The sequence below is a fragment of the Rhineura floridana genome, chromosome 1, assembly GCF_030035675.1.
Source record: "Rhineura floridana isolate rRhiFlo1 chromosome 1, rRhiFlo1.hap2, whole genome shotgun sequence".
Lineage (NCBI taxonomy): Eukaryota > Metazoa > Chordata > Lepidosauria > Squamata > Rhineuridae > Rhineura > Rhineura floridana.
Window position 1 is genome coordinate 173461977 of NC_084480.1, and position 13708 is coordinate 173475684.

Below are 13708 nucleotides of genomic sequence, written 5' to 3' on the forward strand. Positions count from 1 at the left end.
TATTTGGTCTTGTCCTGATTTTCAGTGAGGCTCAATCATCCACAAACTGACATGGATTTTTGCAGATAGTTATTTTAAGCCATTCAAAATGTAATCTTACTACAGTCATTATTCTTACTTATCCTATGCTATGTTAAAGACATGAACATTATATTCTCACCTGGATCATATGTTGGCTTTCCTTTGCACGACTGGGGAGTTCTTGGGGACCATTTGAATTCCGTGGATTCACCTGAGTGTCAGGAGGCTCCACAGAGAAAACAGGAAATAGGGGCCTCAGAAACCTGAACTCGCTGCTCAGGGATCCGCCAGTTAAGCACACCTCGTAGTTGTAACCCCGGGATAGTGAGCCGGTACCAGAATCCACACAGTTCTCCTGAGAATTAGGTCCCACAGGGAGATTAGGTGCAGAGTTATAATTCCCTATGAACTTTTTGTTTTTCTGAATCTTGGCTGCAGTAAACACAGCTATGGAAATGAGAAAAATAGTTGAGATGGCAGCCAAACATATGATCAAATACATAGTCAGGCTGGGGTCTCCCTCCTCTACTGCTTCATCCTTAGGAAGATCCACACTTTTCATGTAAGGGTCAGAGAAGCCGTCCACTAGGAGAATTCTCAGAGTTGCAGAGGAGGACTGGGGAGGATGTCCATTATCTCTGACTACCACGATAAGTTTCTGCTCGAAGGCGTCTCGACTGCTAACTAGCCTCATGGTTTTCACTTCTCCATTCTGGGCCCCCACAGCGAACAGACCCGGTTCTGTGGCCTTCAGCAGCTGATAGGAAAGCCAAGAGTTCTGGCCGGAATCCCTGTCCACAGCCACCACCTTGGTGACCAGGTAGCCTGCCTCGGCCCCCCTGGGAACCAGGTCGTTTGATGGGGAAGTGCTGTTCTGAAGAGGGTAGAGGATGAAGGGGGCATTGTCATTTTTGTCCACGATATGAACTCGGACAATCACCTCTGAGCTCAGTGGAGGGGAACCTGAATCCTGAGCTCTCACAGTCACATGGAAATCTTTTACTTCCTCATAATCCAGAGACCGAATGGCATACAGTTTCCCCGTCTCAGAGTTGATGGAGACGTAAGAGGATGTGGGGCCATCACTGACCTTCCCAGGCAAAAGAGAGTATGTCACTTTGGCATTCTGCTCTGTGTCCAGATCAACAGCATGGATCGAACCAATCAGGAGACCTGGAATATTGTTTTCTCTTAATTGCATTTCACAGAATGATGTTTCAAAAACTGGAGGGTTGTCATTGACATCTGAGATCTGAACATGAACTATTCTTGTTGAAGTGAGCCTGGGAGAGCCCCGGTCAGTGGCTGTGATGGTGATATTATACTCGGAGGCTTGTTCTCTGTCCAGAGGCTGTTGCGTCACAAGCTGGTAATAATTGTTCTCAGTGGGTTTTAACACAAAGGGCAGGTTTGTCTCAGCAGTGCAGGCAGTTCTGCCGTTGTGTCCAGAGTCCCCGTCTATGACACTGAAGAGGGCCACCACTGTGTCTGGGGGAGAGTCCTCAGGTAAGGGACTGGTGATGGATGTGATGGCCACCTCTGGGGCATTGTCATTCTCATCTTCAACCTCCACAATGACTTTGCAGTAAGCAGAAAGGCCCCCTCCATCCGTTGCTCTGATGTTCATTTTGTAAATACTGGTTTCTTCATAATCAATTGTTGCTGCAGTAGTCAGTTCTCCAGTGCGGCTGTTTAACTTGAATGATCTCAGGATATTTTCCTGCACTTGGTTAAATGAGTAAGTGATCTGTGCATAGGAACCAATATCACGGTCACTGGCTTCAACTTTTGTGACCAGTGTGCCTGGCAAGCTGTTTTCCATTAGTTTCATGATATATACCGATTTATTAAACTGAGGAACATTGTCATTGTTGTCCAGAATATCTACTGTAATTTGTGCTGTGCCAGTCCTCCTTAGGGTCCCTTCATCAATAGCTGACAGAATAAGGGAAATCTGTGGATTCACCTCACGGTCTAATGGTTTCTCCAATACAAGTTCTGCATATTTGCTGCCATCACTGTCACTTTGCACATCCAGCCTAAAATGTTCATTAGGACTAAGTGTGTAGTTCTGAACAGCATTTTCTCCTTGGTCTGTATCTTGAGCCTTTTCCAAAAGGAATCTGGTGTTCATGGGTGTCTGCTCAGGTATTTCCAAGATGAAATGGTCTTTAGAGAAGTTGGGGGAGTTATCATTCACGTCCTCTATTTCAATTTCAATCCGGTGCAGCTGCCATGGCTTCTCAAGCACAATTTCAGAGAGCAGAACACAAGGGTCATTCTGAACACAGAGAGCCTCTCGATCTATTTTATCTTTTAATATCACATTCCCAGAATGGAGATCCAGCTCAAAATACTCCTTGGACGTCTTAGAAATGAGGCGGGCTTTACGAGCAGATAAATCCTTTACTTCCATTTTCAAATCTTTCAACACATTAGCCACTAGAGATCCACTTTTCCTTTCCTCAGGGACTGAATAACGGAGGCACTCACACACCACCACAAGGCTACAGAGATAGATAAAGAAGAAACAAACTTGCCTGCTAGTGTGGAGTATTTCCATTTTCCCAGCCTCTCTCTCAAGGCAGATCTGAAACCAAGGTGGCTCTTTATAAAACAGCTGCTGGAGTTCTCCTTTCACCTGTCATAAGGTTCCTTTTTGGAAACAGATGCAGCAGTATTTGCTGCCTGAAAACTGTGTAGAGTTTCTTGCAATGAAGAACTGTTGTCTTTTTCTTCCAGATTCCTTTTTCTAATGGCCACAGCTTTCTGGCAACCTGCGCTTCATCTCTGATTTCTGCTGTTTTGTGCAATAGCACCACCGTGTGTCTGAAGTCAAATACAGCAGCTATAAAAGTACTCTTATTAGTTGATAAGTACTGAACATTCTTCAGGATTGAGTCTGTTAAGTTTACCTTTTACAAGGATTAAATAGCTATAATCATGCATGCACGCGCACACACCTATATATATTTCTCCATCATAGAACTCAGTAAAACATTTATAATATGAAAAAGGTCATAAAGGGAACAACCATGTGCATGACTGTGTCCTCACAGGAAGAAGAAACACTTGGGTGTGCAGACAGGCCAAGGAATAAGTGTAACATGTTTACTAATCTTTAAGGTCCCTCCTTTATCTGATAAAATTTAGGACACCTAGATAAAGTCATGACAGTGTGTAGCCCACCTCTAGACCCATAGTCAGAAAGTTCATCATTCGTTCACAGAGATAGCAGATTTGAAATATCTGTTGGGGACGTTTCCCAGACATTCCTTTGTGGAAGTAACCCTGGAAAGGCTCTCTCACAAACAACAGGGTATTGGCAAATTCAGAAGTGCAGGGGCCCTTCATGATAGTTACTCCACACCCCCTCACAGCCATGCCCCCTTCTAAAATTATACAACCTCCTAAGATTATACAATAAAATGAGTCTCTTACTTTGTTTGGAGCACCTTCCGTTAGTGATGCATTGCAACAATCAATGCAGATCCCCATGTGTTGCCTTTCAGCTATATCTACTATTTTCTGTGCACGTACATAGGTGAATGCAATATACCTCAGAGGGATGTGTGTTTGTGTGTGTGTGTCCAACACCAGATGTTAGTATCAGGAACGTCAGTGCTTAAGTTTCCTCCTAAAACTCAAAAGCTCTGCCCAAATGCAGTTACTCTGAGTCTTAGTATGGCAATGAAGTAGGGAAACTCACCAAAGGAATTTCCTTACCTTACAACATCTTAGTAAATGTCACCTTACCATGCAGGACACACATATACATACAATGCCATTAAAAGCTTAGACACCATCACACATCACTCAGTCGCTGACTCACGTCCTTTCACTCTGATTGACTCCAATCAGCAGGAAAGGACACTGGAGACATAGGAAACCTGTTGGGAACCTGCTCCCCCAAAAGAAAGGGGTCTAAGATCCACCAGGACCCTAGACAACTATATCCCTGCTCACAAGTTCAATATGGCTTTTACTCCTCCCACTCAAGCCATGCTGTTTTGTTGGGAAAGTTTGCTGGAGTTCTAGAAGTGCTTTGCCCAAGAGACAACAAGAAGCACATAGAAGAGAAAAACAGCAGCTGAGCATTAAGCCACAGGTGCCCCATGTGTGCATCTAACTGGTGCTGGATTCATGGGGGACTTAGTGCTCTGTGACAGCAAGAGTATCCGTGGCGAGGTTAATACAGTGCCGGGGGGGGGAGTAATGGGATTAGAGCTGAGGCCACTTTCCCTGATTCTTTCCCATACACCCAGTCTAAGAGATACCGGCCATCACTTGGTCCCTTCTGGTGAGCTAGTCACCACTGGTGCTGAGGAGGAACCCTCTCTTTTAATACAAATTAGCTATGGGGCAAAGGTGTTTGTGTCCCACCACACTTGTTCTGGGAGCAGCCTCCCTTCAGGATTGGTACTGGTGTTAATAAACTTGGCTATGTAATTAAATAGGCCAAAACTTGCTGGTAAAGGATGTAACTTGGTGAGCATTCTGGGTCACCTACCATTGGGATCATTTAGATGAGTAAAGTGTGTGGGGTGTCTTCAGACACGCTTTTCAAGGGTCCTTGGCTTGGGAAGATCAGGGCCCAGAACACCTTGTTCAATTGCAGCGGCATCACTAGCGGGAGTGCGCGGGGGGTGCGGAACTCCGGTGTACGCCCTCCCAGGGGCATGGACGAGGTGGCTGGGCTTGCACGCACACATGCGTGCACACACACTTGAAGCCAGCCACCCCATCCATGCCCCTGGGAGGGCACGCACCAGAGGGGCACCCAGCCGGAAAAGGCCTGGGAATGCCGGCGCACCTCCCTCACCCCGCCGACGCTGCTCCCGCGCTCGCCCACCAGCCCACCTCCAAGGAGTTGGAGCAGCCTTGCTGGGCAACAGCGTGAAGCGGGGCGGCTCTGGGTGTCACCCCTCTCATGGTGACACCCGGGTGCGGGCCGCACCCTCCGCACCCCGGTAGTGACGCCCCTGTTCAATTGCACAAAGCTAATCAGCTCAGAAAAAGTATGACTCAGTCTGGTCTCCCTTGGCATGTCTTTGGATGTGTGGGCTATGAGGAGCCAGGAGCTCTTAAGCAGGGGTTGCCTGGATACAGTCCTATACCCAGGGAGGGGAGGATTGGGGCACCCCTCCAGAACTGTGCTTTGTTCCCCCTAGGATTTGGGGAGGGAATTGTCTTTTCAGTTTTTGCCATGACGGACAATGACAACCTCCATTTAAAGAATGATACCTTGTTTTAAGAACAGGAACATTTTAAGAATAGGACCCTCTGAAAACTTCAGTGAATCAGTGAATAAGGCAACAAGGCAGTGAATAAGAGAACAAACGTCTCATTTGGAAGAGCCCCAGTGACTCTGCACACTCAAGTCTTTGAGGGTCTGACTGAGGGTGGCTTTTTCATTGTCACAATCACCCTATACATGATTCTGAAAAAAGCCCAGCCCTTGAAGGGTCAAATATAGAACTTTGTATTATGTGCTAGAATTAGACTCCACCCATTGGACATTGTTTTACTCAGCTTTTCAGCTTCAGTTTCAGTTGTGTTTTCTAGTATCTACCCAGACAGCAATAAAGAAGCATGTTTGTATGCCTGCAGAAAGAAATAAAGGTTTGTTTATTCTGCAGTTATAATGAGTAGAGCAGGACTAGGTACTTATTGCTAAAGGGTGAAATAAAGTGCTAACTTAAATTTATCTGAAAATATGGCTACCCTTTACTCTTCTTTAAAAAATATTGGTTTTCTTTCACTGTACAAAATCATAAAAATATAATTAATTAAAACTACAAACAAAATCATTATTATGTTTTGATAACACGGCACTAATTGGGCCTTTTTTCATTCTTTAATCTCTTGTTCATGTTATCTTTTTCTTTTCCTAGGATCCGTTTAGGGAACTTCATTTTCTCTTTCCTACTAACCTTCCAATTAACTGTTCCATGTTTAAGTGAATGCCGCTAGCAAAGTCAGGCTACCTGTCTGTTCATTTACATAACTAATAAAGTTGAACCATATCACAAAGAATTTGTCTTTCTCATATCCCATGCTATCCTTAACTTTGTTACTTTTTTCCAAAAGTGCTATATCCCTTTACTCTTTTAAAGCACTAAGTATATTAATCATCATAGTGGTTATTTTTTTCTTCCTTTTCTTGAGAACTTGATAGCAAAGGATGGAAACAGCCCTAGAGAAACTGCTGTGTACACTCCTGTAAGCTGGAGGCTGTAACTCAGGCCTAATTTCTGATTTTCCCAATGTGTACAACTCAGCATGAGGTATTTTCAGTGTTTCTGGGCAGAAAAATCAACCCAGCAACCAGTACAAAAAAAATCCAATTGCTTTCCACAATTAGTTTCCAATTACTTAGTTAATCATTTATATGGAAATGGAAATGGATTGCCTTCAAGTTCATTCCAACTTATGGTGACCCAACAAATAGGGTTTTTGTGGTAAGCGGTATTCAGAGGTGGTTTACCATTGCCTTCCTCTGAGGCTGAGAGGCAGTGACTGGCTCAAGGTCACCCAGTGGGCTTCATGGCTGTGTGGGGATTCGAACCCTGGTCTCCCAGGTTGTAGTCCAACACCTTAACCACTACACCACACTGGCTCTCTAATCCTTTATACAGCAATGAGTTAAAATGTTTTCCCTTGATTGTCCAATAGGAAGGAAAATCTAAAGGTCAGGAAGAAGACTAGAACGAGGGACCCTCAAGAAAGAGTTAACAGACACTCCCTAAAGTATTTATTTTCTTTCTGCCCTTCTCTAAACTTGTAGCATGAATAAGTTTGTTTTTCAGGTTGAATCTAAAACTGAGATACCTAATCCAACATCAAAGCCAAGCTCAGGAACTCACTGTCATGACCAAGTAGTTCAGTTCACGAAGAATCAGGACACAGGGACAGATCACAGATGAAAAAGGACTGTAGGTATAGGCAAAGTCAAGCTTTTGGGTCTGGTATTCCTGGTGATCTTTTAAAAATGATGAGACAATTCAACAGATTAACACACTCTCTAGCTCAGCCTTTCCCAACTAGTGTGCCTCCAGATGTTGTTGGACCACAACTCCCATCAGCCTCAGCCAGCATTGCCAATGGTCAGGAAAGATGGGAATTGTGGTCCAAAAACATCTGGAGGCACACTGGTTGGGAAAGGCTGCTCTAGATGGAGGAGGAGTGAGGGGGAAGGTCACTGCTGTTCCTTTCCCCTGGCCTGGCCCTCACATCCTTTCCACTGAGGAGGGGGAATCAGCTCCCCCCCATGAGTCACCCAGAAATGTTGATGCACCAGCTAAAAAGGAAGGCTGGCTATAGGGCTGCCTGGCTTGGGGGCTTTGTCTCCCTCATCTTAGCCAAATGGTGTTAAAAATGCCTGCCCTGGGCAACTACTTAGAACAAGAATTTATGTCATTGCAGTTCTTGTAAAATAATTACCCCATTAACCTTGTGTCTCCTTTCCTTATCCTTGGGCCCATGAGTAACTCTGCAATACCTACTACATTCCCAAAGAATGTCTCCCTGCTTTGACCTGCTTTGCAGACTTTATAGCTGCATAAAACATCTAACATCATATAACCTTGTCCCCTATTACATGCACCTTCCAACACCTGTGTTTCTATTACCAATATATACACCTCTCCCTATCCCTATGGCTGCAGACCTCTTCCCCAAGAAAAGTCCCCAAGCACCTGGCTGTCCCAATTACTGCCTGTCTCCGTATTAGAGACTGTTGCCCAGTTACTGGCTGCCTTGGTCTCGTCTCCCTCTCCACATCCTGCATCATCTCTTGACCTTGATCTCCATTCTCCCGGACCCAAACAAAAGCATATGAGGAAAGCAGCAGGAGGTGCGGAGAGCGGCAGCACCTGAGTGCCCACTGCCCCCATGTTGTTGTCAGCTTCAGTGTTGCCCTGAACCTGCAGAAGAAGAGTGTTGGGACTGAAAGTCAAATGCTAACTATTGGTACACAGAGCCTAAGTTGTAAGTAGCACAAAACGTGAGACAGTGCACCACCTTTACACGGCTTGCAAGTTAAGTTACAATTTCCAAGCTTTTGGGGACCTATGTGAATGTATAGGTGGCAAAACTGTGGCCTGCAGCTGCTTACAAAGTAATATGCCATGCACAGAGCAAGGTGGATGTTTGGAGTTTGAGGGCAGCAATATGCTGTCAGCAAGATCAACAGAGACCAAGAGTGACACAGATTAATTAATTGATTGTATACTTCGACAAAGTTCTGGAAATGCGGAAGAAGAGCAACGATCAATATCTTATGGCATCTTTTTCATGTATGATTCTTGCGTGTGCTATATTAGAATTCAAATATTTTCAGTGTTTCAAATATCTTCACTTCTTTAAATATGAAGCCTATTCAGTCAATAACCCGTTCTGTCTGTTAAAAATTTGGAGATTTGGATTCTGAGACCATGGGCATTGCTTCCTGGAAGATGGACTGCTGGCAAGTGATGGGTCACACTTCACAAGGATGAGGAAGAATGTGTTTGGCCACAGCATGGAGAACTTTATCAGGAGTGCTTTAGCAGAACTTTATCAGGAGGGCTTTAAACGGAATCCTGAGGGGGAGGAAGACATAAACTTGGTGGTAATGACTAACAAAGGCTTGTGCACAGTAAGAGGAACTGGGAGAATGGCCCAGTAACACAGTCTTCATAAAAATGTAGGATAGAATCCAGACCATAAATCGCATGGTCTTTGATGTCTGTATACTAATGCCCAGAGTATAGAAAACAAATAGGACAAACTTGAACTCTTAATACAGAAGAATAAATACAACTTGATACGTATAATTTGGTGGGATGACTCCCGACTCCCATGACTGGAATACAGCAATTGAAGGATATAACCTGTTCAAAAAGAACAGAAGGAATAGAAAGGGAGGCAGAATCTCACTATATGATAGTGAGATACATATCCCTAAACAGAAATACAGGAGGATGAGCTTAGTAGCTCCACCAAGAGTATCTGGATTAAAATTAATGGGGCAAAGAATAAAAAGAACATGGTGGCTGGAATTTACTACCAACCACCCAACCAAGGAGACGACAAGGAAGAACAAATATATAATTTCCAAATTGTGTGAAGTATTAGTTCCCCTCTATTTGGCACTGGTTAGGCCTCATTTTGAGTACTGCATTCAGTTCTGGACACTGCATCTTAAGAAGGATGCAGACAAACTGGAACAGGTTCAGAGGAACACAACAAGGATGATCAGGGGATTGGAAACAAAGCCCTCTGAGAAGAGACTGGAAGAACTGGGCATGTTTAGCCTGGAGAAGAGAAGACTGAAGGGAGATTATGATAACACTCTTCAAGAACTTGAAAGGTTGCCACACAGAGAAGGGCCAGGATCTCTTCTTGATCATCCTAGAGTACAGGGTGGGCTCAATCTGCAGGAAGCCAGATTCTGACTGAGCTTCCTAACTGTTAGAGCAGTACAACAATGGAACCAATTATCTGGGGAGGTTGTGGGCTCTCCAACACTGGAGGCATTCAAAAGGCAGCTGGACAGCTGCCTGTCAGGTATGCTTTGATTTGGATACATGCATTGAACAAGGGGTTGGACTCAATAGCCTTATAGGCTTCTTCCATCTCTACGATTCTGTGATTTAACTCTGTCTTCTTATGTAATGCAGATCATTGAACATTTTAGATATGGTGCACCTTTGTGTTACTTTCTGTTACACCTGTTCTGTAAACATCTGTGTACACCATATTAGACTGTGAACATAAAACATGATTAGAATTAGAAATATGGTTTAAAGCGCGCACACACACATTACCCTGCTTAATCATTTGAAAAAGCACTTTCGATTTTAACAACAAAAGCATCAGCAGAGTCTATATCTGTCTGCCCTATTAGGGATCTTTGGTGAGTGAAAAGTGAGATGTGGGCAATGAATGAGAAGAAGAAGATAACGACTAAGAGGAGTTAGAGACAGCCAGAGAGGAGGTGTGAGAAATGGCACTAAAGGATAAAGCCTCCTATGAAATATTTGCCTACTATAAGGCATGCACTGAAGGGAGAGCTGGGAGGCAGGAGAGCTACAGGTTGTGGTAGAGTCAAGCAATCCCACTGTCTCTATTTGGGCTGTTTAAAAAATGTTCCAGAATCTGGAGGCATTGGCAGAGGGAATCTGGAAATTACTCAAGCTTTGACCGGCTTCTGCACATTTATACTTCCATGCTCATGCATTGGTTCTTATCTTTCACCATCCCTTTTCCAGCTTGTTCCATTTTTATTCCATTTTTCCTCCCACAAGGTCTTTATACAAAATCCTACCATTTGTTTAGCTACTTCCATAATGTCTGATTGGAAGTAGCTCTCTACATTTTCAGGCAGGAAAAGGTATTTCCCAGCCTGGTACCTTTTAATTGGAGATACCAGAAACTGATCCTGGGGACCACATATAAAGCATATGGAAAATTTGACATTTTGTGATTGTAAGTTGTTTTAAATTGTTTTTAAGGTTGCATTTTATATTGCTGTAACCTGCACTAGGACCTCAGGATGAAGGGCAGATAATAAATTATAATTATTACAACAAGGTGGCAGGCACTGCTTTGATTGACTGAGACTAAAATATAATGGATTTCACAGACCACCCCATTTGTTAATGGCTCAATAGGGATTTGAACTGTGATCTCTCTGACCAGTGATTCTGGCACGAGCATGCCCGAAGGCATTCCACAGAAGGACAGGATCCTGAATCAGGTACAGTGTAACAGCTGAGACCTGGGTGAGCTGAATAATCCCTGGGAGAGAACCCTGGTTGATCCACACTGGTTGTGTGGATATGGATACCAAGCCCCCACTCCATCCCAACAACTTGTCCCAAATAGTAGCTGCTGCACTTTACCAAAAGGTAGGCCCAGTCTTCTGAGGTAATTTGAGCACAGCATTGCAGAACTTGTACTATAAGAAAATCAATAATTTAAGCTAAAAATTAATTGCAATTATCTCACCTGTTCCATTGATTTTCTGCTCTCCAAATCATCAGGAATATCTTGGGAACAAGAAGGCATCCTGTGGTTCACAGGGATGTTTGGGTCCCCGGCAGAAAAAACAGGAATGAGGGGCCTGAGAAATCTGAACTCACTGCTTAAGGACCCACCAGTTAAGCAAACATCATAGTGGTAACTCCTGGAAAGTGACCCACTCTGAGAATCGGTGCAGTTTTCTGGGATATCAGGCCTGGCAGGTGGGAAGTGAGGAGGTGCGGCGATAAAACTTCCCCTGGGATCCTTCTTGTAGATCTTGATAACAGCAAACAAAACAATGCAAACTAGGAACACAAAGGAGACTGCAGCCAGGCAGATCACCAAAGACAAGGTCAAGGTTCCATCTTCTTCGTGTTCTTGGTTACTAACCTCCACAGCCTTCATATAAGGTTCTGAAAAGCCATCCACTGGAAGGACATTGAGCACTGCAGTGCTGGTCTGGGGAGGGAGCCCATTGTCTCGCACCACTATCATGAGTCTCTGCTTGCTTGTGTCTCGCTCATTCAGGGGCCTCCTGGTTCTCACTTCTCCATTCTGGGCTCCTATACTGAATAGGCCAGGGTCTGTGGCCTTCAGCAACTCATAGGAAAGCCAGGAGTTCTGACCAGAATCTCCATCCACAGCCACCACCTTGGTCACCAGGTAACCGGCCTCTGCTGGCTTGGGGACCAACTCACTGCAGGGCGATGTACTGTTCTGAAGGGGGTAGAGGAAGAAGGGAGCGTTATCATTTTCATCTGTGACAACAAATCGGACGATAACTTCTGAGGTCAAAGGAGGAGACCCGCCATCTGTAGCCCTCACTGTCACTTTGAAATCCTTGATCAGCTCATAATCCAGAGATCTGAGGGCATACAAATTTCCAGTTGCAGAGTTGACTGAGATGTATGAGGCCACAGGACCATCACCAACCTTTCCAGGCAAAAGTGAGTAGGTGAGTTTGGCATTCCGCTCCGTGTCCAGATCAGCAGCATGGACTGAGCCAATTAGCAATCCAGGGATATTATTTTCCTGTATCGGCATTTCAAATGAAGACTTTTCAAATACTGGAGGATTGTCATTGACATCCGAGATCTGAACATTAATAATTCGTGTTGAAGTGAGCCTGGGATAGCCTCGGTCAATGGCTGTGATGGTGATATTATATTCACTGATTTTCTCTCTGTCCAGGGAACTTTGGATCACAAGCTGGTAATAGTTATTTATCGTAGGTTTTAACACAAAGGGAAGATTTATGTCCACCGAGCACACAGTTCTTCCATTGTCCCCAGTGTCTCTGTCTGTGACAGTGAAGAGGGCAACAAGTGTCTCTAAGGGAGAATCCTCTGGTAAAGGACTGGTAATGGATATGATTGACACATCTGGGGCATTGTCATTCATGTCCTCAACGTCGACCAGGACCTTGCAGTGCCCAGAAAGACCCCCTCCATCTGTTGCTCTGATACTCATGTCATAGCTGGTTTCTCTTTCATAATCAAGCTGACCAAAAAGAGTGATTTCTCCAGTGATATCATTTAAATGAAACAAATTGTATATTTTTTCAGGAATCTGGTGGAATGAGTAGGTGATCTGTGAATTTGAACCAAAATCTAAATCTGTGGCAACCATTTTGGCGACTAGAGTGTTGTGAGGACTGTTTTCCTTTAACCTTACTTTATATTCAGAGTGAGTAAACTGGGGAAAGTTATCATTATTGTCCAGGACACTGATGTTTATTTGAGCTGTGCCCATTTTCTGTGGTTCTCCTCCATCCACAGCCGTGAGTGTTAGTCCAAAGTATTGTTTCTTCTCCCTGTCCAATGGTTTCTCCAGAACAAGATGCACATATTTACTTCTGCCCTTGTTGCTTTCCACATCAATTCGGAAATGCTCATTGGGAGTGAGTGTGTAGCTTTGGATACTGTTTTCTCCTAGGTCCTCATCTTGGGCAGATTCCAAGAGGAACTGTGTATTTGTAGGAACGTTCTCAGGAATTTCCAGATCAAATTTATTTTTAAAGAATTTGGGAGCATTATCATTCACATCTTCAATCTGCATTTCAATACTGTAGATCTTTAAGGGGCTTTGGAGCACAATTTCAGACAGTAGTAAGCAAGGAGCAATCTGGCCACACAAAGCCGCTCGGTCTATTTTATCATTTATCAACAGATTCCCAGAGTGGGTATCAAGGCGGAAATACTGCTTAGTGCTTTTGGACACTAGTTGGGCTCTGCGAACAGAGAGCTCCCCTGTTCCCAGCTTCAAGTCCTCCAGCACATTAGCCACCAGAGACCCACTTTTCTTTTCTTCAGGAACAGAATAGTGAATTGAAATGCACCCTGTTCTTGACAGACAGAGTAAAAGGAAAAGATACAGACCTTTCATGTTTCTGAAGATATTCTTCATGGTCTCTTCTTCCAGATTGTTTAAGTACTGGCCAAAGCTTCTGTCATCCTCTGATCATCTATATGGCTGGATAAATAACCTTTGTTCTGCAGTTTTTATTGTTTTATTCTCCAGAACCTGACATCTTCCCACCAACATCTACCTTCCTTATCCTTTTTATATTGCCTATTCAAGGTTTTCAGCAAATGCTACTTCAAAAAACGCAACAGCCATGGAAAAAGTTTGCCAAGTCTGCCACCTTGTGGTTAAATGAATATAAAATCCATACAGTTCT

The 13708-nt window shown here is 44.0% G+C and overlaps 1 protein-coding gene across 6 annotated transcripts in view; it reads right to left on the bottom strand.

Annotated features, from left to right (window-relative positions):
- LOC133365089 (protocadherin beta-16-like) overlaps positions 1–13708 on the bottom strand; it is a 93903-nt gene that overhangs the window by 17238 nt on the left and 62957 nt on the right. For 2 of the 6 annotated variants that reach the window (XM_061586429.1, XM_061586490.1), the window contains exon 1: positions 161–2727. The exons of 3 other annotated variants lie outside the window; for them this stretch is intronic. In XM_061586429.1, coding sequence (XP_061442413.1) covers positions 161–2584 — 2424 coding nt within the window. In that variant the 5' untranslated portion in view covers positions 2585–2727. Of the gene's footprint in view, positions 1–160; positions 2728–11013; positions 13579–13708 lie in introns of those variants that run through there. One more of the 6 variants, XM_061586440.1, reaches the window with a different exon arrangement.